Source organism: Boleophthalmus pectinirostris, unplaced genomic scaffold (assembly GCF_026225935.1).
Source record: "Boleophthalmus pectinirostris isolate CB_2022bp ecotype Guang Dong unplaced genomic scaffold, ASM2622593v1 HiC_scaffold_16, whole genome shotgun sequence".
NCBI lineage: Eukaryota > Metazoa > Chordata > Actinopteri > Gobiiformes > Gobiidae > Boleophthalmus > Boleophthalmus pectinirostris.
Genome location: NW_026571095.1, coordinates 32,090,977 through 32,117,372, shown reverse-complemented (window position 1 = coordinate 32,117,372; position 26,396 = coordinate 32,090,977). Strand labels below are relative to the sequence as shown.

Genomic DNA, 26,396 nt, shown 5'->3' with positions numbered 1-26,396 from the left:
CTGCGTTTACATGCCACAAGTAACCCGGTTACTATCGGAATAAACCAGCTACAGTAACCCGGTTTCTAATAACCGGGATACTGCCATAACCGGGTTACTGAAACCGGGTTACTGCGTATACATGCACCATCAAGAAACCGGGATACTCAAAAAACCCGATCATAACCGGGTTATTGATGTGCATGTATACGCACTCAGTGTGTCTGATTTTACCCACACTTTCATATTTTCATACAACATTTTTCGAGTCTGTATCTGAGAAAAGTTGCTGGTTTTTTGACGGCGCTCAGCTTTTTCTGTTAATGTGAAGCAGAGTGGCTCAACATTATTAATTCAGTCAATTAGTGCAAACATTTCACAGCCCATCACGTCAATGAGAGACACACGAGTGAGCAGGGAGTGAGTCACGGAGCTGTCTGTGCCGGTCAGCTCTCTGCGGGGGAGACCGGACCTGGACCGAGGACGGACTTCGGTGTGTCCAGCCCATTAGGCACATCACACACTGGCAGGACAACAGAGGCACGGTTTCCACTTCAAATGAGCATTAAAGAGTTTTCCGTTGGCGTTTTAACCGTGGAAACGTTAAACAACAAACACATTTTGACGACAGAGCTGCAACACTGAGGTGGGAAACAATCTGTGTATCATTCGTTGATTCGTTTTTCAAAATAAAACCAATAAAATAAGAAAACGAAAATGAGAAAATGTTTCCGTGGCTTAAACTGAGATGCCGGACTTTTGCGTCACATACAGACCAGAACCAGGACTAAAACAGGACTAAACCAGTCGCAGTCCAGGGTCTCAGTCCCAGTCTCAGTTCCGGTTTCAGTCCCAGTCTGGTCCCGGACTGGTCCTGGTCTGGTCTCGGTCTCAGTCCTGGTCTGATCCCAGTCTCAGTCCTGGTATCAGTCCCGGTCCCAATCAGATCCCGGTCTCGGTCCTGATCTCAGTCCCAGACTCAGTCCAGGTCTGGTCCCGGTCTGGTCCTGGTCTCAGTCCCGGTCTGGTCCCTGTCTCAGTCCCGGTCTGGTCCCAGTCTGGTCCCGGACTGGTCCCGGTCTGGTCTCGATCTCAGTCCTGGTCTCGGTCTCAGTCCCGGTCTCAGTCCTGGTCTGGTCCCCCTCTGGTCCAGGTCTCAGTCATGGTCCTGATCTCAGTCCTGGCCTGGGTGTTAGTCTGGTCCCAGTCTCAATCCTGGTCCTGGTCTGCTCCTGGTCTGGTCCTGGTCTAGTCCTGGTCTCAGTCCCGGTCTCAGTCCTGGTCTGGTCCCGGTCTCAGTCCTGGTCTGGTCCTGGTCTAGTCCTGGTCTCAGTCCCTGTCCCAGTCAGATCACAGTCTCGGTCCTGATCTCAATCCCGGTCTCGCCCCGGTCTGATCCCTGTCTGGTCCTGGTCCCAGACTTGATCTGGTCCCGATCTCAGTCCCGCTTTCACTCCTGGTCTCAATTCTGGTCTCAGTCCCAGTCTGGTCCCGGTCTCAGTCCCGGCCTAGTCCTAGTCTCAGTCCTGATCACCTGACAGTCTACGCGGGCGCACCTCCGGAGTGGACAGAGCGTTCCAGAGTTTAGGACCGACCACTGAGAAAGTCCTGTCCCTCCTGGTTTTAAGGCTCATCTTTAAAAACAAACAATAAAATCTTAAAATCAACTCTAAAACAAACTAAAAACCAAAGCAACGACACCAAAAATCATGAAGTTCTGGTCAGACGCTGGTGGTTTATCTGAATGAAGGGAGGAGCTAACTACACTGAAACTACTCTAGAACTAACACACACACTTGTTTACAGTTTTTGCAGCTTATCACCATCGTTTCCTCGGTTCTGGTTTAGGTCTGAGGACATTCTGAGTTATTTTAAAAACAGAATGAATCAACTACAGGTTTTTCTTGAATAAATTGAATAAATATAAGATAAATTAATGCCAAACGAAGGGAAATTACGAGCAGATAAGACGAGTTTAACGACGTCTCGTGTAGAATCAGACTCAGAAAAGTCCGTTTCCTGATCCCAGTTACAGCAGTTTGATCGTCAGCTGGAGCTCCCTTCTCTCCTCCTCCTCTCGTCTTCTCTCTACTCTCCTTCCTTTCCTCCTCTCCCTAGTCCCCTCCTCCTCTCCTCATCTCGGTCCTCTCTCCTCTTCTCCCCTCCTCCTCTACCTCCTTTCCTCTCCTCTCCCTCCATTCCTCTTCTCCTTCCTCTCCTCTCCTCCCGTCTGTCCTCTCTGTCCTTCCTCGTCTTCTCTCTCCTCCCCTCTGCCCTCTCTCCTCTCCTCTACCTCCTTTCCTCTCCTCTCTCTCCTTCATCTCCCTCTCCACCTCTCCTCTACCTCTTCTCCCCTCTCTTCTCAATCTCCCTCCCCTCCCCTCTTCCTCTCCCTCCATTCCCCTTCTCCTTCTTCTCGTCCTCTCTCCTCTCCTCTACCGTCTTTCCTCTCCTATCTTCCTCTCTGTCCTTCCTCGTCTTCTCTCTCCTCTCCTCTACCCCTTTTCCTCTCTTTCTCTCTCTCCTCTCTGTCATCTCCTCTCCTCCTCTTGCTCTCCTTCCTTTCCTCTCCTCTCCTCCCCTCCTCTCCATCCTCTTTCCTTCTCTCCACCTCTCCCTCCTTTCCTTTCCTCTCTCCTCCCCTCTCCACCTCACCTCTTCTTCTCACCTCCTCTTACCTCCCTCTCTCCTTTTCCCCCCTCTCCCTTGTCCTCTCTTCCTCCACTCCCTCCTTTCTTCCTCTACCTCCTTTCCTCTCCTCTCCGTCCTCTCTCCTCTCCTCCTGTCTGTCCTCTCCTTCTCTCTCTCTCCTTCCTTTCATCTCCTCCCCTCCTTCTCCTCCTCTCCTCTCTTCCTTTCCCTCCTTTCCTCTCCTCCCCTCCTCTCCATCCTCTTTCCTTCTCTCCACCTCTCCCTCCTTTCCTTTCCTCTCTCCTCCCCTCTCCACCTCACCTCTTCTTCTCACCTCCTCTTACCTCCCTCTCTCCTTCCCCCCTTCTCCCTTGTCCTCTCTTCCTCCACTCCCTCCTTTCTTCCTCTCCTCTCTTCCTCTCTCTCCTCGTGGCAGTGATCCGTCCTTCAGCAGACTTTCAGGATTAGGTTCGCTCCGCGGGGTTCGTTGCGCTGGGCTCCGGTTCATGTATGAAGTGTTTAAACGAGTGACTCATTCTCTTCGTTCTGTTCGTTTGCTTCAGACGAGTCGAGTTTGTCACTCGCCGCTCTGTTTGCCTTTTGATAATCGTACACGTGCTTTTGATTTGACATAATCCAGATAATCCATACATCTCCTGTGTGCTTTTATATGATCAGAGTGACTCACTGGTCCACGATTCTGCGCTCGTCTTCAGAACGAGGAGAAAAGACTTTATGTTTAGAAGATCGTTTGTTTCATCAGGTTTTGATTTCAGGCTGAATTTCTCACTTTGACTTTTTTAACTCTGAAAAAACTGTCCCGATCTCAGTCTGAGTCTGATCTCAGTCTTAGTCCTGGTCTGAGGGTGTTTTCACAGCACTAGTTTGATTATTTGGTCTGCACCAGGCAATAAAATTGTTATTATGTAGCAGATAGACTCCAGTGTGGTCCACGTTCACACCTGCAAACGAATCAAAATTGGTCTGATTGACGTTGCCTCTGTTTCTTGGGAGAACAGCGATATTTCCAATAACCAATACTGATGTTCCCAGGCCGTCCTCATTTCAGATTATCATCATGAACTTATAAAACAGCAACATGTAGAACTTTGTACAAACTCACCACATCAGCCCAGAGCAGAAGCTCTGAGCTCAGGAAACAGCTGCAGCCAAAAGCTTTAAAGACTCTGGAGCATCACTGTAGCTCGCAGCCCCTCAGGACCTGGTCCTTGGTCTTGTGCTGTTCTCCGAGTGCGTTGGTCAGATGGTCCGGAGGCTCCGTCCTCCATGTGCTGGTTCCAGACAGGGGAGAGTGAGACCAGTGCTGGATGGACTTGGTCCGAGCTGTTCCGTGTCGTCCTCTGTGCACTGGTTTCCTGCGGGGAAAGCGAGAATGCACAGTGGACTGCAGGTCTGGACGGGCTCCTCCAGTTCTCCGCGCTCAAGAACCGCGTCTGGTTCTGAGGTGTTACAACATCCAGAAGCGTGAGTCCAGTTTGGTTGGTTATATGTTGTTTTGAGCGTCCGCCCTCATTTTCCGCACACTTTCAGGCCGAGGCCCCTGACATCACTCCCCACTCCAGCTCATCTGAGCCCGGACTAAACTGAACCAGCTCCCGCTGGTTCAAGACTCTAGTTTGGATCTAGTCTGACTGTATTTCTCACACTAGACTAAAAGCAGGACATTTTTTTTTTTTTTATTTGAATCAATTGAAAAGGCTATTGCCTATTGCAGGGGTGTCCAAACTTTTTTCATCAAGGGCCACATATGTAAACACAGACTAAGCAGAGGGCTGATCGAGGGCCATAAACTGATGCTCAATACATTGAACTATTGAAATATGTGCATGTTTAACACGTTAGAATGAGCCATCAGTCTTTATTTATGCTAAGATCCTCAAAACCACACACTAAATATTAAATACTGGCTTTTTCAAAGTAGATTTTCAAAAAAACTTGCAATAAAAATTAAATTTTTCATTTCACACTGCATCTGCAACAAAAATGACTCGAGTACATATTAGTGTGGATGGGGCCATCCTCTTCACTCAGTTCTTTTAAGTCTCATTTAAAACCGCACTTTTACTCAACGACTTTTAACACGACGTGAGAATTTTGTGCTCCTCTGACTGTCTTTTACTGATTTTATTTGCAATTTTTCTATTTACTAATTTTAATCTTTTTTAATGTTTTTTATTGATGTGCTTATTTATTTAATTTACACTTTATTTTATTTTACGTGTTCATTTATATTGTGCCTACTTTGGAGACTTCATGTTGGCTGATGTGCTCTACAAATAAAGTCGTATTGGAATGGATTGGTTCGTGCTCTGAAAGGGGAATGAATTAGTGCAAAGAGCAAAGACAAAGAGCAACGACTCAGATCGTCAAAATCAAACGTGAAACTTATAAAACATCTTAACGCGTTGTTTTCGGTGAATATAGGATTTTCGAAACAATAAAAAGAACACGGTCTTGCAGTAAAATCCATCCACTTTAATTAAATTTTAGTCACTTTTGAGTAGTTTTGACCCTGTCCTACGCACTTTAAAATACTCATGAAACTCCATCTTGTTTTTTTCAGCCGTGTGCTACAGAAATGCATGAAAACAGAGCTTATTTTGTGTATGATTGTGCGCGTAAATGGCTGTTATTCCGCGGCGGCTGGCCCTCTCGGCGGCACATTAGCCCGTGTGAGAGCCTGTGTCTGGGCCCGTTTGATTTGGAACACACTGCTCCTGCTTACTGTCCATTTTCTTCCCCGGTACCGTAATGTCAGGTAATGCTCCTCCATTAGAATCCACTACGAGCCGAGAGCAGAGACGACACACGGCACACAAATGGACAGAGATGGACGAAGAGACGGGCGCCGGGCTTGTTCTTGTGCATTTGCATCAGCGTCCAGACACTCACAGGCTTTTTTTTTTTTTTATTATAGACGTGAAAACCAAAAGGAGAGTAAATATGTCGTTGGTCATAGTTTAAGATGCATTGTGTAAGTTTTCTGGAAGAGGGTTCGTAACCAGCTTCTTCCTCAGTGACATGTTCTGGTTTTGACTAGAATTTTACACAATATGGCTTTAAACATTAGGGATGTTGATACATGTCTCGGTATAACGGTACAGGTCACAATATCGATTCAATTTCAATATGTTTTAAGACGTGGGGAAAAAAAAACGCATTTGCTTAACCCTCTCAGGCTCAAATTAAGTTTTAGTAACAGGAAAATTGACTTTAGTAACAGGAAAAATTTGATATTTGGGGGAAATTATCACATGGGGAAGTAATATACAATCCTGGCTTTTTTTTTGAGAGAGACCGTCACATCCAATGTGTCTGGGATGTTGCAGATTTGCTGAAGACTGAAAATGATATGAACACTAACTTTATTTGTATATCACTTTTCATAACAATGAAAACAAAAAGCACAGTGTAACAGCTTTACAGTGGCAGAACAACAATCAAAACAACTTGGTGTAGATCACTTTTTCGTGTAGTACTCCATGAAACAATTTTTATCCTTTGTAAAGCACAAAAGTACTTTGCACTTCTGGCAGACCGTTTGTGTATAACCATTCTTGCACAGTCTGCATCGTCCATGTTTATCAGCATGGATGGGAAAAAAGGCTCCTGAGTCAAAAAGGCGCATAAACTATGGATGTGGAGTAAGATGGAAATTGGCATTTAGTTGCAAATCTGCAACGCCTGCCTGGAAGCCAATGTAAAACCAAAAGTGTTTCTAAAGTATTTAAGGACTTGTTTACACTTACACTGGTATTTTTTTTTTTTTAAACTGAGACATTTCCCTTCATCTGTGCCCATCTTTTAGCAAATTTGCCTCTGAAAACGAATCTTTCTAAAAACTCCGACCAGAGTGGAGATTCTGGAAAACTACGGTTTGGCGTTTGCGCGTCAAGTGAGACAAACAGAGTTTTAGGAGCTGACGTGGAAAAAGTGTGACCAGTGTTTACCTTTTGCTCTAATGATGATCATAAAAGTATTGAGAGTAATGAAATAAATGCTACATGTTTGAATCTAGTCCAGGTGTCGCCCAGAGACTTGGTGTAGTTATGACAACGCTCGATGGCAAATTTATGCGGGTTGATGTAAACGAAAACTAGCCTTAAAGTGAATATCTTGGTCATTCCTTGGTCTATCAAAGTAAAATAAAAAGTGACTGAAAAACTAAATCCACCTCTGTTAGAATATTTCAGTTGTAATTCCCTACGAGGCTGTTTTCTTGTTGCATCTGAGGAGGTTGCCGCGATATCTGTTTTCCTTTTTGACCAAAAGAAATGACAAACGTGCATGGAGGGACACCAGCCTGATTCATCACACGGTTTCACTTTGTGGAAACCGTGTGACCTCGCAGCATTAGGATTCGTTCGCTCGGCAGTAGGCGGGTACTTTTTGATTTAACCAATCTCTGCTATTTGGTCATGACGTATTTAATGCGCCTCTAACGGGGTTAACTGGTATATTAAGCTTTTCCGTCTTCCCCCTTGATAAAATTCACCAAACATTCTCTTTGTTCCGGTTTTAAATCCTCGATCTCGGGAATCGTTGCCAACACAGAATATATGGCTCTTCGCTGATTGACTGGTGCCCAAACTCACACTTCTGGGGTTCTTGCAAACTGTCTAGTGTATTCTGATTCCTGACCTAGTCGCTGGAGAGAAATTAAATTGAGCGGAGACACTAGGTGGCGCCAGTCTGGCTAGAGAGACGTGTGTATCGACCAAACATATTTATATTTACCTCTGCCAAGGAGGTTATGTTTTGTCTGTTTTTGTTTGTTGTTTGTCTGTTTGTTTGTTTGTTTGTCTGTTAGCAACATAACTCAAAAAGTTATGGACCGATTTTGATGAAATTTTCAGGATTTGTTGGAAATGTGAAAAGGAAGAACTGATTTCATTTTGGGGGTGATCCGGAAGAAATCCTGGATTCTGGATCACTTTGAAATTTTAGTTAACATTGTGGTAAATGGGGCCAAAAATTTTGTTTCTCAATATCTCGGTTAATTATTGACCAAACCCCATGAAATTTGACTCAGGGATGGACAATGGGATCCTCTTTCATATTCCAAAGGCTGATCCGGATCTGATCCAGAAGACTGATTTTATCGCAATTTAAATAAAAAATGGGGGTAGTCCTTGGCGGAGGTCTGCGCTCTCTGAGTGCTTTTCTAGTTACATTTACATTTAGATTGTATTGTATTTATATTTATATTATATTGAATACCGTTGCTTCCCTATTAAACATATCTCGTTGTTTGCTTTTTATCTTGCTTTATATATACTGTGCATAAAAACTTTAAAGAAACTACCTCTCCACAGATCTGGCTTGTAACTCCCTGGTCACCTGCTCGTCTCCACAGAGAAATACAAACATATAAAGCAACAACTGCACAGAGACAAGAGGGTGGTGAGTGAACCCATCTAGAAAGGTTCTGAATTCTTCCTCGAGGTTGCGTCGTTGAAGCACATACTTGTTTTGGAGCGCCTGGTACTCGACCGATGCTAAAACAACCACAGCTTTTTCTCCAAGTCGGACACACAAAACAAAAATAAAAAGAAAAGTTGAAGCGCGGAAATGACGTCACATCCGAGATCCGCGTGGGAGACGGACGGATAAACGAACGCAGCATAAATCTCCACAGGAACGCGAGTATCATGATTTTTCTGTTTTATATTGTCATGTTTCTCGCCAGACACATTTTTGGATGTGTTCATAACCGAGAGCAGAGCGGCGACCCTACAGACCCCCGCAGCTGTTCGAGTCTGACCCCCCCGACCCCTCGGCCCGCTCTGACCACGGCTAATGACCGCTCTCGTATCACACACGGGACCGCGGCGTCACACCGAACTCCGGAGTAAATCGGCGCTCGCAGTCTCGTCTACAGCCGGATAATAACACACACGACACAACAGATGTAATGAAAAACTCGCTCGCACGGACACGACCTCTGGAAAACCACAGCGTTCTGCTCCAGTCAAATGAAGCTCATCGAGGCTGAACGTTATGGGCCGAATTTCAAGACGAGTTTCATATAAAGATTTTGAATTTATTTACAGACAAATTGGCAAAATATAAACACCAGGATCAAGTAGAACGGGTTAATACGAACATTTTTAGACGAGAGCTCACGACGAAGAGGTTTTTTAGAGACGAAAGCTGTTGTTGTGTCCTTAGGCAAGACACTTAACTACTACTCCACAGTTACAGTAGAAGCTTATGTAGATAGAAAGAGAAAGAAGAGAGAGGGAGCAGAGGGAGAAAAGAGGGATGGGGGAGAGAGAGAGGAGGGAGAAAGAGAGAGGTGAGAGGTGAGAGGAGAGATAACAGAGGGGAAGAGATGGAGAAGAGTTGGATAGGGAGAGAGAGAGTGAGAAGAGAGAGGAGGGAACAGAGAAGGAGAGTGAGGAGAGAAAGAGGAGAGAGGGAGAGGAAAGAGGGCACTGAGAAAGAACAGAGAGAAATAGACGAGGGGGGAGAGAGAGAGAGTAGAAAGAAGAGAGAGGAGAAAGGGAGAAGAGAGAGAGTGGGGGGAGAGGGAGAAGAGCTGGAAAGGGAGAGAGAGAGTGAGGAGAGACAGGAGAGAGTGAGGAGAGAGAGGAGGGAGTGAGGAGAGAGAGTGAGAAGAGGAGAAGAGAGATGAGGGAGAGAGAGAAGAGATAAGAGAGATGAGAGAGAGAGAGAGAAGAGAGAGAGTGAGAAGAGAGATGAGAGAGAGAAGAGATGAGAGAGAGAGAAGAGAGAGAGTGAGAAGAGAGATGAGAGAGAGAAGAGATGAGAGAGAGAGAGAGAGAGAGAAGAGATGAGAGAGAAGAGATGAGAGAGAGAGAGATGAGAGAGAGTGAGAAGAGATGAGAGAGAGAGAGAGAGAGAGAGAGAGAGAAGAGAGATGAGAGAGAGAGAGAGAGAGAAGAGAGAAGAGAGAGAGAGAGAGAGAGAGAGAGAGATGAGAGAGTGAGAAGAGAGAGAAGAGATGAGAGAGAAGAGAGAGAAGAGATGAGAGAGAAGAGAGAGAGAGAGAGAGAGAGAGAGAGAGAGAGAGAAGAGAAGAGAGAGAGAGAGAGATGAGAGAGAGAGAGAGAGAGAGAGAGATGAGAGAGAGAGAGAGAGAGTGAGAAGAGAGAGAAGAGATGAGAGAGAAGAGAGAGAAGAAGAGAGAGAAGAGATGAGAGAGAAGAGAGAGATGAGAGAGAGAGAGAAGAGAGAGAGTAAGAAGAGAGAGAGGAGGGAGAGAGAAGAGATGAGAGATGGGGAAGAGAGTGAGGAGAGAGACGGAGGAGGGAGAGAGGAAGAATGAGAAGAGAAGAGAAAGTGAGGGAAGAGAGAAGAACGAGGAGAGTTTGAGCAAGAAGAGAGAGGAGAGAGATATGATTGATAGAGGAGAGAATGAGGGGAGAGAGTTTATAGAGGCGAGAGAGAGAGATGCAGTGCAGGTTCAGACTTGTACATTTCTATAAAACCATTTCTCCAGAAGTATTTACGTCTGTACCGCGAGTCGAGGGTTGAATACAAAAACACAGTGTGAAATAATTTCGTCTTAATTAACGGCGTCAAATAAACAACAACACAACGATTCTTTTTTATTTATGATTCACACGTGTGGTGATTAGTTGAATGTTTGCACACTTATCAAGACACGACCCGGTGCACACGTGAAAAGAAGGAGGAAGAACAGCGCGTACACAAAATAACAAAATACGTCTGGATTAGTCCCCGGGTAAACGAGACATGAACTCGTCTTCCTCTTCTTCTTCGTCTTCTTCCTCCTCGGGGAGCTGACGCTGACGCACGAACCCAGAACAGAGCTCGTCTTCCTCCACCACGTTCTCCCAGGACTCACCCCCCCGACGCCGACACACACCAAAACACACAGAGAGAGAGAGAGAAAACAGAGAGGAAGAGAGAGACCTTCACCAAAAAAAAAAAAAACAAAAAAGAAGAGAGAAAGAGAGGAAGAGAGAACAGACAGAAAGAGAGACCTTCACCAATAAATAAATAAATAAAACAGAGAGAGAGAGAAAAGAAAGAAAGTACAGAGAGGAAGCGAGACCTCCACCAAAAAAAAAAAAAAAAAAAAAAGAGAGAAAAAAGAGAGGGAGAGAGAAACTTCCACTAAAAAAAACACAGAAAGACCTTCACCAAAAAACAGACAGAGATAGAAAGGAAAGAGAAGGAGAGAGAGAGAGACCTTCACCAAAAACAGACACAGAGAGAGAGAGAGAGACCTTCACCAAAAAAAAAAAAAAGACAGAGAGAGAAAAGAGAGAAAGACCAGAGATAAAGAGAAAGACCTTCACCAAAAAACAGACAGAGAAAAAAAGAGAAAGAACAGAGAGAAAGAGAGAGATCTTCACCAAAAAAACAGACAGAGAGAGAAAGAACAGAGATAAAGAGAATGAGAGAGACCTCCACCAACAACCAGACAGAGAGAGAAAGAGAGAACAGAGAGGAAGAGAGAGACCTTCACCAAAAAAAAAAAAAAAAAAAAAAAAAGAGAAAGGGAGAGAGAAAGGGAAAAAGAGAGAAAGAACAGAACAGAGGGGAAGAGAGAGACCTGCACCAAAAAACAGCCAGAGAGAGAAAAACATCTGATCTGAGGACCTCCCCCTACGTGTATGTTCTCTCTCTCTCTCTCTCTCTCTCTCAGTGTTTGTTGACGTGACGGAGCAGATCCATGGAGCGGCGCTGTCTTGAGTGGAGGAGTTCAAACACGTCGTGGTGCTCGTGCGTAGAGTCATAACCTGTGACTCCCGCGGATCATTTTATTGTAATTTGGACATTTTTAATCACAATATTGACCGAAAACGACTTCATAAAAGAAACGAGTTCGCCGACGTTCGCTTCAGGAAACCGACGTCGCCGTAAACGTCACCAGTCGAGCGTTAAAGGTTGTGTAGAGGATTTTTTTAAGGGAAGAGAAATACAGCGACAGTCCCCGTGCCTGCGTGACACCACCTTCCTCCTCCACAGCCTCAGTAGAAACATCTCCTCCCGCCTCTTTACTCCAGAAATCACGCTTGTTTCCAGCCAGTGCGCGTTCAGAATTACCGTTGAAGTGACCCGTCTACAAATAATTTATCGACCGACGCGTCAGTTTTTAGTCCCTTCGTCAGCTTCGGTCGCGCCATCGCTGGAAGGAATCTCCAAGAATCACCTCAGTTTGTCTTTCCTCCTTTCCCCCGTCTCTTCGTCTTTCAGCGACCTTAAAAACTTTCTTTTGCGGCGAACCGGTCGTGGATTCTCGTCGGCCGTCGCGACAAACTTTGTGCGAAATGTGAGGAAGCGACAGTTTGAAAAAGCCTCTAAGAACCGCCGCGTAAACCACGTAATCCCCGCGCTCCGACGAGTCCGTTACACTAGAAACGTAGGGAGTTTGATTGACAAACTAACAGCCAATAGAAAAAGAGGCAGCCTCGTTTTCTATTGGATGATGTTTATCTGGCCTCACTACGTCCACAGTTGATAGATTTTTATTCTTTTTTTTTTTTTTGGTCATCATAATTACAAAGCTGCGTCTCTCTAATGGTATTTTAACCTTTCATTGACAATTTGAAACTGAAAAAAAATCCTCCCTACAACCTTTAAGTCTGACTCTCCCTCACTTTTCTTCCTCTTTGTCTCCCTCCCTTTTCCTTCACTGTCCTCTCTCCCTCCTTCTCTATTCCTGACTTTCCTCCCTCTCTCCTTATCTTCCCATCTCTCTCTTCTTCGCTCCCTCCTTCCTTCCTTCTCTTTCCGCTCTCCCTCCCTCCCTCCCTCTCTCTTTCTACTTATGAGTAATGTGATTTGCGAGTGTGACAGATCCTTCCTCTTCCTCTGACACCTTCTCCTCCTCTTCATCTCTCTCTCCTCTTCTGTTCTTCATCTTTCTATTCCTTCTCTCCTCTTCTTCCTCCTCTCTTCTGTTCTCAGCGTCTTTCCTGTCTCCTCTGCCCTCTCTCTCTTCTTATGTTCTTCATCTTCCTCTTCTTCTCTCTCTCCTCCTCTTCTTCCTCTCTTCTCTCTCTCGTTCTTCTCGTCTTCTACACTCGGAGGACATCAAAGCTCGGGGCTGACACGGGATCAGTCTTAATGTTGACGTCTCACTTCTTTTCAAACATTTTAAGTCCCTCGGAAAAAAAACAAAAAAAAAAAACAACCCACGCAGACGTTTGGAAGTGAAGTGTACTGTAAATGTACGCTCAGGTTTGTGTGGCAGGGTTCACCTGTCAGAGGAGGTGGAGTGACAGGAGCAGACTTCAAAGTCAGACTGGTGCAAGACGGACGACGCAGAGCTGCACTTAGGCAAGGCCAGTTTATTTGTACAGCACAACTCGAACACAAAGTAATTCAAAGTGCTTTACAGAATAAGAAATACATTAAAATCACAATAAAAACAAATCAAAATGTAAATAATCATAAAGAATAAAATTAAAAAAGAGAGAAGAGTGCGGGATGAAAACCTTTCAGTCGTACGTGCAGTGAAACCGTTTTGAGCCTGGATTTAAACAGCGTCAAAGTCGAGTCTGTCTCACATGTTCAGACTGTTCCAGGTTTTATCTGCGTGAACCTGAAACTAATCGTGTGTCCAAAAATACTCTCAGGAGAACTACAAGCAGAAGTAAACAGCAAGGCCAAAAATTCAAGTTAACGCATCTGATATAAAACTGTATTCAACAGATACATATGTTCTCTAGTTTATGAAACTGTTTACCTTTTTTCTGTACCATTTTTGGTTCTAAAGTTACATACGTTTTAAACAGACCATGAATGAAACATGGAACAAAAATTATTTCCCAAATTTCTGCAAATTATGTCAATAAATGGTATTTCATCATATCTTGTGTTATTCCATCTTCGAACTGTTGATGAAGGTACATGATTTTTCAAAAAAAAAAAAAAAAAAAAAAAAGTATTTTAAATGATAAAAATTTGCTTGGAAGGACTGACATATTTTACAGAAATAGTTTCCTTTCATTTTGAAGTAATATTAAAGTATTCAGAAGAAAAAAAGCGACAAATTATGTAAAATCATGCACCTTCTACTTGCTGCACAATTTTCCCTCCGTTACTTTTCTGTTAAGGAAAATCACTGTACGGACCCAAATATGCAGAAACCAAAAGTATTTACCAACAAAAATAGTCTCGGAAAGGGGATAGGTTCCAGGGGAGGCAGGACGGGTCCAGGTTGGCTGTAAGTGTGAGGTATGTGGGGATGAGGCTGACCAGGGGCTTGTGGAACAGGTGGCAAAGGGATGAGGCTGGCTCCAAACGGGAGAACTGAGGAACAGACAAAATAAACAGGTAAGAACAAAAATCTTCAGAATGCTCAAAAACACACAAAACAGCCTGAGTAGTTCACCACTGGGTTGACAGAACGATCTGGCACTGGAGAGCAGGTCAGGAGGTTTCTTATTGCAGGAGATGATCACTTGATGGGAACCAGGAGTGGAGCTCAGCAGGTGAGAAGAATTGGGGACCCGCCCAGGAAATGCCAAATAAGGAGAGAAGGGAAGAGGGAGCAGGGAAAGGAGGGGTAGAAAGAAACCCTCACACTTTTCCCTCCGTTACCATGACCTTTCTTAATAAAAAATCTCATTACTTGTACCATATGGTAGAAAACTATATGAAACAAATATTCAAACCAGTTTGTTAAGGATATGTAAGTGAGAACCAAGAGTTATCACTGTTTGGATTTATTGCCCAAAAGTGCTGCATATTTCATTCCCTCCGTTACTGACATGAGTTTTTAAATTTTTTGTCAACAACTTGAAAGAATATCACAGGTTTAACTTTACCCTGTTGGAGTGTAACTCTTTCCTACATTCTGATACTTTACTTATTTCAATAGTCCCTCTAGTTTCTGAATAAGAGACATTTGAATGTCAAAAATCTGCCCCTGTTTCCCTCCGTTACCACTTGACCAGACCCTATTATTACTCAACGTCTACTCTGGTAAAATGAACGCTTTTTAAAAAGTACAGTGAGAGTAAAAGCCTAAGCATAATTCTTAAAAAGAACATAAGAACTTTGGTTTTGTTCTTGAGGTGATAAGAACAAGAATAAAGTTCGTTTGGGCTCAAACATTTCATACTTCAAAAGACGTTCTGCTGCCCAACTGCCCCGCCCCCCTCGCTCTTTTCACTGCATACAGACTGAACCAGGACTGATCCAGGTCCGGAACCAGACCGAGACTGAGACCAGACCGGGACTGAGACCGGGACCAGACCAAGACCAGGCTGGGACCAGACCGGGACTGAGACCGGGACTGAGATCAGAACTGAAACTGGGACCAGACCGAGACTGAGACCAGACCGGACTGAGACCAGACCGGGACTGAGATCAGACCGGGACCAGACCGGGACTGAGACCGGGACTGAGACCGGGACCAGACCAAGACCAGGCTGGGACCAGACCCTGAGACCGGGACTGAGATCAGAACTGAAACTGGGACCAGACCAGACTGGACCGGAGACCGGGACTGAGACCGAGACCAGACGGGACTGAGAGACTGAGACCGGACTGAGACAGACTGACCAGACCGGACTGAGACCAGACCAGACCGGGACGAGACTGACGGACCAGACCGACTGAGACTGACCGGACTGACCGGGACCAGACCGGGACTGAGACCGGGACCGGACTGGACCAGACGAGACGGACCAGACGGACCAGACCGGACTGAGACTGAGACCGGACCAGACCGGGACTGAGACCGGGACTGAGACCGGGACCAGACCAAGACCAGGCTGGACCAGACCGGGACTGAGACCGGGACTGAGATCAGAACTGAAACTGGGACCAGACCGAGACTGAGACCAGACAGGGACCAGACCGAGACTGAGATCAGACCGGGACTGAGACCGGGACCAGACCAAGACCAGGCTGGGACCAGACCGGGACTGAGACCGGGACTGAGACCGGAACTGAGATCAGAACTGAAACTGGGACCAGACCAAGACTGAGACCAGACCGGGACCAGACCGGGACTGAGACTGAGACCGGGACTGAGACCGAGACCAGACCGGGACTGAGACTGAGACCGGGACTGAGACCGGGACCAGACCGGGACTGAGACCAGGACCAGACCGGGACTGAGACCGGGACTGAGATCAGAACTGAAACTGGGACCAGACCGAGACTGAGACCGGGACCAGACCGGAGGCTCTGGTCCCACCCTGGTCCTGCCCTGGTCCCAGTCTGGTCCTGGATCAATCCTGGTTCAGTCCGTGTGCGGTGTAAAAGTTCAGCACTTCAGTCACGGAAGTCACGTAAACGGCCGTTATCCGTTTTTTTTCCGTTTATCATTTAAACACAAAATCGAAAACTGAAAAAACGAATCATTATCTGTTTTTTTCATTTTGGTTTTGGACACAAATAATGAAGAAAACAGTTTTTTTTCCCCATTTTCTTATTTTTGGTTTTATATCGAAAAACGAATGAACGAATGATACGCGGATTCTAATACTTACTACTATCTCCAGTTTTATTTTTTTATTTTCATTACAACATTCTGACATAACGACCCTCGGCTGTCGCAGATTATAAGAACAGAACAAACACAAGCACAAAGCGTCTGATTTCACTTCACATTTAAAGTGAAGTGACCTCGCTCCTGTCAGTATCACCGTCCAACGCACGTAAACAAACACGCTGCAGAGACAGAGAAAGTGGCATGCTCTTGTTTCATTATGACATCAGCCTATCGCACGGCAGGGTCAGAGGTCAACGCCCGGTCCTGAGTGCACCCTTGACCTCTGACCTTTCGTCCAAACTGACCCGGCTCCGGTGGGACCCGCAGCTTCCTGAGGGGATGAGGTCATTCACTCACTCACAACATCATGACACGGTTACAAGTTCGTCTGGTTCAACACGGACACTTTAAAGACTTTACGATCTGGTTTCATCAGTTTTTCAATAAATATTCACTATGGCAACACATTTTTATTTATGTTTATGTTTTATTTATTCATGCTGATCACTTGTAGGCATTATGTTTATTGATTTTAATTTAATCAAACCGTGCGATGCAAATTTGTGACACTGCGGGTGACTAGGACGAAAAGTCAACTTAATTTAAATTTAATCGTGTAACTCTTCTGGTGAAGCGTTCGTCAAATGGTTTTCGCGATGGAGATGTCATTGCTGTGCCTGGAATGTTCCACAGTGTGACTTTAAACAGCTCTACTTTACATTTATTCAATTACAGGTGCGTTTAAAGCTCAAAAATACCAAGAAAAATAGGAATTCTGACTGTGAGTGGAGTCGTCTCGCCACAGATCTGACCTGTAACTTGGTCTGGTTTGGTCTCCATGAAGATAGAACGGTTTAATGCCACACTGTGAAACATTACAGATATTGTTATAACATCTCATGGTCGCAGGCCTCCTCAACCACATTGAAACCGCTCTGTTTCTGTTCATTATACAAATTGATAAAAAGCCCAGACACTGGCACCGCTCCGAGATTTTAAAGAAACATAAACTTTTTAACTCTGAACATTTTACCAATTTTAATCATCTTAAAATTATTTTTAAGTGTCTTAACTGTGATAAACCACTGTATTCAGAATTTGCCAGGATCATAAAAAGTTCACACAGAGCAAACACAAAAGCTTCTACTTGTGGTAATTGTGTTGTTCCTACGTACAAGACAAACTCTTGGTCAGTCTTTTTCTTTTTAAGTGTTTACCAGCTGATTTAAAATTGGAAACCAATAACAACAAATTTAAAATAAATTAAAATTATTGTATATTTCCAATCAAAAATGCATTCACTGACAGTATACTGTATTTATATTTTATCTGTATCTGCATGTAGTTTATATTTTTTATATGGACAGGTGTTGAAAACTCGCACTTGTGCTAAATCAAAAAGCAATGCATCTGCCTTGTCTAATGCGATTGTGATGTCCTTAATAAACATTAAAAAAAAAAAAAAATCCATGGAGAAAATTGTTTGACGGACCCTCTACCAGAAAAATTACACAATGATAGCCAGGCTGGTGTGACCTAGTCCCTCCGCTGAATTTCATTTCTCTCCAGCGACTAGGTCAGGAATCAGAATACACTAGATGGTTCACAAAAACCCTGGAAGTTGTAAACCGCGCACCTGCCAATCATTGAAGAGCTGAACCAATCCGAGTTGCGATATCAGACTGCATACGCTGTCCTCCTTTGGACTTTCTTTGTCAAATACAAACTTTGCATTTTTATTGCACCTTTAATTCGCAAGTTCACCTCGTAGAAACGACGATGATCGTTGACAGACACGTTCACTCTCTGCTTTGTTTGCTGTTGTACCGCAATTACTTGGACACCACTGAGTGTTCCGGCACTTAATATACGTCAGGACCAAACAGCAGCGACTGGTTAAATAAAAAAAGCACCTGCCTACTGTCGAGTGAACAAATCCTAATGCTGTGAGGTCAGACGGTTTCCACAAAGTGAAACCGGCTGATGAATAAGACTAGAGCAATGCACCTTTAAGGCATTTACGATTTACGATTTACGATCCTACTCCTTTTGAGCACCAGGTCCCAAATATGTTCATGTATATATCCCTGTTTTTGCATTGTTTTTTTAAAATTTTGCTGTACCTGGCTCAAACAAATAAATAAATTAAATTAAATGAATGAAATCTAAATGAATGAAGATATGACTTAAAAAAAAAATCCTCAAAAAACTAAAATATTAAAGCTCTAGTCCAACACTTTTTAAGCCAAAGAACAGACGAGAATAAAAAAACATGTTGGGTTTTTTGTGTTTTGTTTTGTTTATTGTAGTAAAAAACATAGAAAAACACATGTCCTTACTATGAGCGGGCTTGCATCTCCACAAACCTGACTCTTAAACCTTCTTTCTGCTTGTTTCCACCTAAATAATCTTCCTTAGGCGATGCAGTCCGCCCTTTAAAAAAATGTATCCATGGAGAATGTGGTTGTACATTTCTATTTCCGTTTACACATTCTGATAAAACTGTTTTCTTTTTTTTATGTTGCTGTTTTTTAAAGCTCCATTAAAATCTGAGGAGCTGAGTTATAAAATGTAAACTTGCCAAAACACAAGATGAACCGATATTTAAACCAGCACATCATTCTGAGACGACAGCGTAAACACTGACCCAGACCCGCGGAGTCCAGATCTGTCAGTGTCCAGACATTAACAAAACAAACTCCACTTCAGAGCTTTAACCCTTCGTGACACTTTCCCAATCTGACCGCCTGACCTGCGCGCGGTGACTTCCTGTTTCCCGTCCCGCCCCCCCTCCTGTCACTCAGCTTCTGACGGACACGTTTCCTGGACATGGATACTCTCACAGCCCGGGCTCGTATCTGCCATTCCTATCGGCTCAAACACTTCAAAAGAACCACGAGAATAAAGCGACGTTCACTCACAAGTCCAGAAAACCAAGAGCGTGAGAATAAGACATCTGAAATTCTTCAACCTTCATCTCCAGGCCTCAATAGCCGCTCACATTTGTCCAGGAAACTCCACTTTTTGCATATTAGTAGCTCTGTGGGCCTTTAATGGTTCATTTTAAATTCCCATATTACACAAAAATGAGTGCGTATACATGTACATCAGTATCCCGGTTATTAGCCATATCCCGGTTCTGTCAGTATTCGGGTTACTGCGTTTACATGCGCACTGAGAAACCGGGATACTCATATCCGCGTATACATGATCAAATGGAGTATCCCGGTTTCTTGACATAATCTTACAAATGCGCAGGCGCAAAAATTAACTTAAATCAATTTCATAAACCAGGAAAAATACAAACCGTGAGCTCCTTTAGCATAAGAAGCTAAGGAGCTACGAGATCTCCCACAATCCACTGTGCAGATTCTTCATTAAAATCTTCTGCATAAATAAACTCAACTTTACAACATATAAACCATAAACACTATAGACACATCAGCCCGTTTGATCAGATAATTCAGCTGTGATCACATTTGTTTACGTTTTACAGAAACGAAACTTAAGACCGTTTGGCTAATTAGCATAAACTGTTAGCGGCGATAAAAACAACTCGCTCCTTGCGCCATTTCTGTGACAGAAGAGGCGCTAATGATGGTAAGTGTGTTTCGTGCATATAGAGTATAGGAGATAGTTCATGTTTTAGCTTTTCAGCGTCACACGAGTGCAGGTCGTACGAGTGCAGATTGTACGTGTGCAGGTTTAGCGCAGCTCTTTATTTTACAGTCATTTCACTCGTTTGGTCACTTTATTTATGTTGGTCAATTTATTTATGTGACTACTGTTGTGGTGAAAGGCTGGAAAGTGTCTTTTGGACGCATGCGCACTCAACTTTATGTTGCAGTAACCGGGGTACTGCGTATACATGCCACAAGTAACCCGGTTACTATCGGAATAAACCAGCTACAGTAACCCGGTTTCTAATAACCGGGATACTGCCATAACCGGGTTACTGAAACCGGGTTACTGCGTATACATGCACCATCAAGAAACCGGGATACTCAAAAAACCCGATCATAACCGGGTTATTGATGTGCATGTATACGCACTCAGTGACTCTTGTGAGCTTTAAGGCATGTTAGAACATTGTTACCTCCTCAAAAACAGACCTGGAGTTGTGTTTTGTTTCATTCACACATTTTAGTAACTCTTTATTATTAGTTCATCTACATGTCCAAACCTCAAAATGCTCCGTTCCACCTTGTGATGTCATGAAGAGGGTAGCTGCAGGGTCTTAGAAGTCTTAAAAAGGTCCTAAATATGCAGGGTTTGTGTTAAACATGTGTGAATGAAACAAAACACAACTTCAGGTCTGTTTGTGGTGAGAAAACATTAGAATATAGATCAGAAAATCCTGTTATATGGACCATTTAAACCACACTATATTAAAAAAATGGTATACGCCAATCACTCCTTCACTACCTCACTCCATCACCTTCACTCCTTCACCACTCCTTCACTCCCTCACTCCTCCCTGCTCACTTCTTCACCATTTCATTCCTTCACCACCTCATCCTTTCACCAACGCACTCCTTCACCACCTCAGTCCTTCATCTTTACTCCTTCACCACTCCATTACTACCTCATCCTTTCACCACCGCACTCCTTCACTGCCTCACTCCTCCACTGTCTCACTCCTTCACTACTCCACTCTTTCACCACTTCACCACTTCACTCTTTCACCACCTCACTTCTTCACTACCTCACTCCTTCACTACTCCATTCCTTCACTACCTCACTTCTTCACCACCATCTCCTTCACTACCTCACGCTTTTACTGACTCACTCCTTTACTATTCCACTCTTTCACTACCTCACTCCTTCACCGTTTCACTCCTTCACTGCCTCACCCTTTCACCACCTCACTCCTTCACTATCTCACTCCTTCACCACCTCACTCCTTCACTACCTCACTCCTTCACTAACTCACTCCTTCACTACCTCACACCTTCACTGCCTCACACCTTCACTACTCCACTCGTCTCCTTAACCACCTCACGCCTTCACCATCTCACTCCTTCACTACTCTACTCCTTCGTTACCTGACCCCTTCACTCACTCTTTCACCACCTCATTGCTTCACCACCTCACTCCTTCACTACCTCACCCCTTCACTACTCCACTCCTTCACCTTCACTCCTTCACCACCTCATTTCTTCACTACTCCACTCCATCACCACCTCACTCCTTCACTGCCTCACCAGTTCACTACCTCACTCCTTCATCACTTCACCACTTCACTCCTTCACTACCTCACCAGTTCACTACTCTACTCCTTCACTAACTCACTCCTTCACAACCTCACTCCTTCACTACCTCACCTCCTTCACCACGTGACTCCTTCACTACCTCACGCTTTTACCATTTTACTCCTCCACTATTCCACTCCTTCACCCCTTCACTCCTTCACTACCTCATCCTTTCACTACTTCACTTCTTCACCACCTCACTCCATCACCGCCTCACTCCTTCACTGCCTCAGTTCTTCACCACCTCACTCCTTCACTACTCCACTCCTTCACCACTTCACCACCTCCTTCACTACCTCACATCTTTACTACCTCACTTCTTCACCACCGTCTCCTTCACTACCTCACGCTTTTACCGCCTCACTCTTTCACTATTCCACTCCATCACCGCCTCACTCCTTCACTGCCTCAGTTCTTCACCACCTCACTTCTTCACCACCTCACTCCTTCACCACCTCACTCCTTCACTACTCCACTCCTTCACCACTTCACCACCTCACTCCTTCACTACCTCACGTCTTTACTACCTCACTTCTTCACCACCGTCTCCTTCACACTACCCTCACGCTTTTCACCACCTCACTCCTTCACTACTCCACTCCTTCACCACCTCACTCCTTCACTACTCCACCCCATCACCACTTCACTCCTTCACTACCTCATCCTTTCACGGCCGCACTCCTTCACTACTCTGCTTCTTCTTTCCTTCACCACTTCATTCCTTCACCGCCTCACTCCTCCAGTATTCCACTCCTTCACCACCTCACTCCTTCACTACTCCACTCCTTCACCACTTCACCACCTCACTCCTTCACTACCTCACGTCTTTACTACCTCACTTCTTCACCACCGTCTCCTTCACTACCTCACGCTTTTACCGCCTCACTCCTTCACTATTCCACTCCATCGCCACCTCACTCCTTCACCATTCCACTCCTTCACCACCTCACTCCTTCACCACTTCACTCCATCACTACCTCACTCCTTCACTACTCTGCTCCTTCTGTCCTTCACCACTTCATTCCTTCACTGCCTCACTCCTCCACCTCACTCCTTCACTACTCCACTCCTTCACCACTTCACTCCATCACTACCTCACTCCTTCACTATTCCACTCCTTCACCACTTCACTCCATCACTACCTCACTCCTTCACTACTCCACTCCATCACCACTTCACTCCTTCACTACCTCATCCTTTCACGGCCGCACTCCTTCACTACTCTGCTCCTTCTTTCCTTCACCACTTCATTCCTTCACCGCCTCACTCCTCCAGTATTCCACTCCTTCACCACCTCACTCCTTCACTACTCCACTCCTTCACCACTTCACCACCTCACTCCTTCACTACCTCACGTCTTTACTACCTCACTTCTTCACCACCGTCTCCTTCACTACCTCACGCTTTTACCGCCTCACTCCTTCACTATTCCACTCCTTCACCACCTCACTCCTTCACCACTTCACTCCATCACTACCTCACTCCTTCACTAACTCACTCCTTCACTGCCTCACACCTTCACTACTACACTCGTCTCCTTAACCACCTCACGCCTTCACCACCTCACTCCTTCACTACCTCACGTCTTTACTACCTCACTTCTTCACCACCGTCTCCTTCACTACCTCACGCTTTTACCGCCTCACTCCTTCACTATTCCACTCCTTCACCACCTCACTCCTTCACTACTCCACCCCATCACCACTTCACTCCTTCACTACCTGATCCTTTCACGGCCGCACTCCTTCACTACTCTGCTCCTTCTTTCCTTCACCACTTCATTCCTTCACCGCCTCACTCCTCCAGTATTCCACTCCTTCACCACCTCACTCCTTCACTACTCCACTCCTTCACCACTTCACCACCTCACTCCTTCACTACCTCACGTCTTTACTACCTCACTTCTTCACCACCGTCTCCTTCACTACCTCACGCTTTTACCGCCTCACTCCTTCACTATTCCACTCCTTCACCACTTCACTCCATCACTACCTCACTCCTTCACCGCTTCACTCCTTCACTGCCTCACCCTTTCACCACCTCACTCCTTCACTGCCTCACTTCTTTACTATCTCACCCGGTTCACTACCTCACTCCGTCACCCCCTCACCACTTTACCGCTTCACTCCAACACCACCTCACGCCTTCACTACCTCATTCCTTCACTGTCTCACTCCTTCACTCCCTCACTCCTTCATCATCCCACCACCTCCCTCCTTACATACATAAAAAGTGACACGTTGTCCCTTTAAAGCCACAGCACACACATATACACACATATATATATATATATAAATACATAAACTCTCAGAGCCGCTAACCGCTCCCAGCTGCTTTCATTGCGGCAAAAACACATAAAATTCTATATTTATCGAAAATCAAAAATATCTCTCTGCGTTCCACTTTGCATCTCATTTGCATATGCCATTTCCCGAGACGCTAAAAATAACCACGCCATAACAAACACGGACTATTATTAATTTGTGCCTGTGGGCGGGCGGGCGGCGCGCGCTTACACGGAGGCCATAATAACAGGGTGACGCGGGCACTTAAATGTCAGCACCCAAAGGACCCCGGCACCCCAAGGACCCGGCTCAAGGTGCTGACAGATAACACGGGTAATGCAGTGTTGTGAGTGTTGCTAGGAGAGAGGGAGCCGCGATAATGATCCTAAAGGGAAAGGTTTATCAGATGTCCTCCTATACTTTTTATCCTTGTGTGTCAGAGGCTTTTTTTTTTTTTTTTTTTTTTTTTCCTGTGTGGGTCAGATGCCAGATGGGGAACTTTTATATCCCTTTATGTCACATGCCCTCCCATAGTCTACTTCTTTATCCCGGTGTATCTGATGCCCTCCTCTTTATCCCTGTGTGTTACCAGCTCCTCCTGTAGCCGTATAACTACACATGTTTAAAATCCGTGTGTCGTTCGTTCGTTCGTTTTTTCAAAATAAAACCAAAAATAAGAAAAGAAAAACAACTATTTTCTTCATTATTTGTCTCCAAAACCGAAAAAACCCCCCCCAAAAAAACAGATAACGATTTGTTTTTTTCAGTTTTCGATTTTGTGTTTAAATGAAGAATGGACGTTTACGTGACAGAAACTGCGATGCCAGACTTTTGCGCCGCGTACGGACTGAACCAGGACTGAAACAGGTCTGAAACAGAACTAAACCGTGACTAAACCAGGTCTAAACCAGAACTGAAACAGGACTAAACCAGGACTGATCCAGGAGTAAACCAGGACTAAACCAAGTCTAAACCAGAACTGAACCAGGACTGATCCAGGAGTAAACCAGGAGTAAACCAGGACTAAACCAAGTCTAAACCAGGACTGAACCAGGACTGATCCAGGAGTAAACCAGGACTAAACCAAGTCTAAACCAGGACTAAACCAAGGCTAAACCAGGACTAAACCAGGACTGAAACAGGACTAAACCAGGACTAAACCAGGTCTAAACCAGAACTGAACCAGGACTGATCCAGGAGTAAACCAGGACTAAACCAAGTCTAAACCAGGACTGAACCAGGACTGATCCAAGAGTAAACCAGGACTAAACCAAGTCTAAACCAGAACTGAACCAGGACTGATCCAGGAGTAAACCAGGAGTAAACCAGGACTAAACCAAGTCTAAACCAGGACTAAACCAGGACTGAAACAGGACTAAACCAGGACTAAACCAGGTCTAAACCAGAACTGAACCAGGACTGATCCAGGAGTAAACCAGGAGTAAACCAGGACTAAACCGGGATTAAACTTGGACTTCAGAGAGAAGTGTTTGCAAAGCACGATCGGGCAACGGCTGCTCCCCATGGGGTGCAGAGCTCTGCACCAGTCCCGACGAACTACGCAGGCGCACCTCCTGGTTCAGTTCTGGTTCAGTCCTGGTTTCAGTCCTGGTTTAGTCCCGTTTTTCTCCTGGTTTCAGTCCTGGTTTAGTCCTGTTTTTCTCCTGGTTTCAGTCCTGGTTTAGTCCTGTTTTTCTCCTGGTTTCAGTCCTGGTTTAGTCCTGTTTTTCTCCTGGTTTCAATCCTGGTTTAGTCCTGTTTTTGTCCTAGTTCAGTCCTGGTTCAGTCCGTATGCGGCGCAAAAGTCCGGCATCGCAGTTTAAGTCACAGAAACGTGAAATGGCCGTTATCCGTTTTTCCATTAATCATTTAAACACTAAATCGAAATCATTTTTTTAAATTTTGGTTTTGGAGACAAATAATAAAGAAGATAGTTGTTTTTTTTTCATTTTGTTATTTTCGGTTTTATTTTGAAAAACAAATTGACGAATGATACACGGATTGTTTAAATCCCTGCTGCTGATTCTTGTTTGTACATGCAAGCCTCAGTCTGACAGACCTCTCCTGTGATTGGTGGATTCAATTCAAACTAGCACCTGGGTCCCTTCAATCTGATTGGTGCGTCGTCCTAACGTCTGGCCAATCCTGGGCTATGATCAGTGTTGGGAAGGTGACTTTTAAAATGTATTCCCCTACAGATTACAGACCCCAAAATGTAGTTTGTAACATAATCCATTAAATTATTTAAAGTGAGTAACGTAATCTGAATACTTTGGATTGCTTGATTTGCTGTAGAGAAGCAAAGACTCGGACATCTTCACATAAGATGTTTTGTCTGTTAAAAGAAAATAAAAAGCCCAGACTTTACTTAACCAAATTAAAAATATTATTGATAGAAGACAAGGTCTGCGCAGCATGCTTTAGTTAAAGTTAAAGCCTGTTTTAGTCCCAGTTTAGACCTGGTTTAGACCTGGTTTAAGTACTGGTTTAGTCCTGGTTTAGATCTGATTTTAGCCCTTATTTAGACCTGGTTTGAGTCCTGGTTTAGTTCTGGTTTAGACCTGGTTTGAGACCTGGTTTAGACCTGGTTTTAACCCTGGTTTAGCCCTGGTTTAGTCCTGGTTTAGACCTGGTTTTAGCCCTGGTTTAGACTTGGTTTTAGTCCTGGTTTAGACTTGGTTTTAGTCCTGGTTTAGATCTAGTTTAGACCTGGTTTTAGCCCTGGTTTAGACTTGGTTTTAGTCCTGGTTTAGACCTGGGTTCAGTCCTGGTTCAATCCTG

General features: G+C 44.7%; 1 protein-coding gene across 1 annotated transcript in view; it reads left to right on the top strand.

Annotated features, from left to right (window-relative positions):
* Positions 1–23,566, top strand: part of LOC129408246 (uncharacterized) — a 68,405-nt gene extending 44,839 nt beyond the window's left edge. Inside the window, exon 3 of the mRNA XM_055151382.1 lies at positions 21,743–23,566. Coding sequence (XP_055007357.1) covers positions 21,743–23,566 — 1,824 coding nt within the window. The remainder of the gene's footprint in view (positions 1–21,742) is intronic.
* The last annotated feature ends 2,830 nt before the right edge of the window (positions 23,567–26,396 follow it).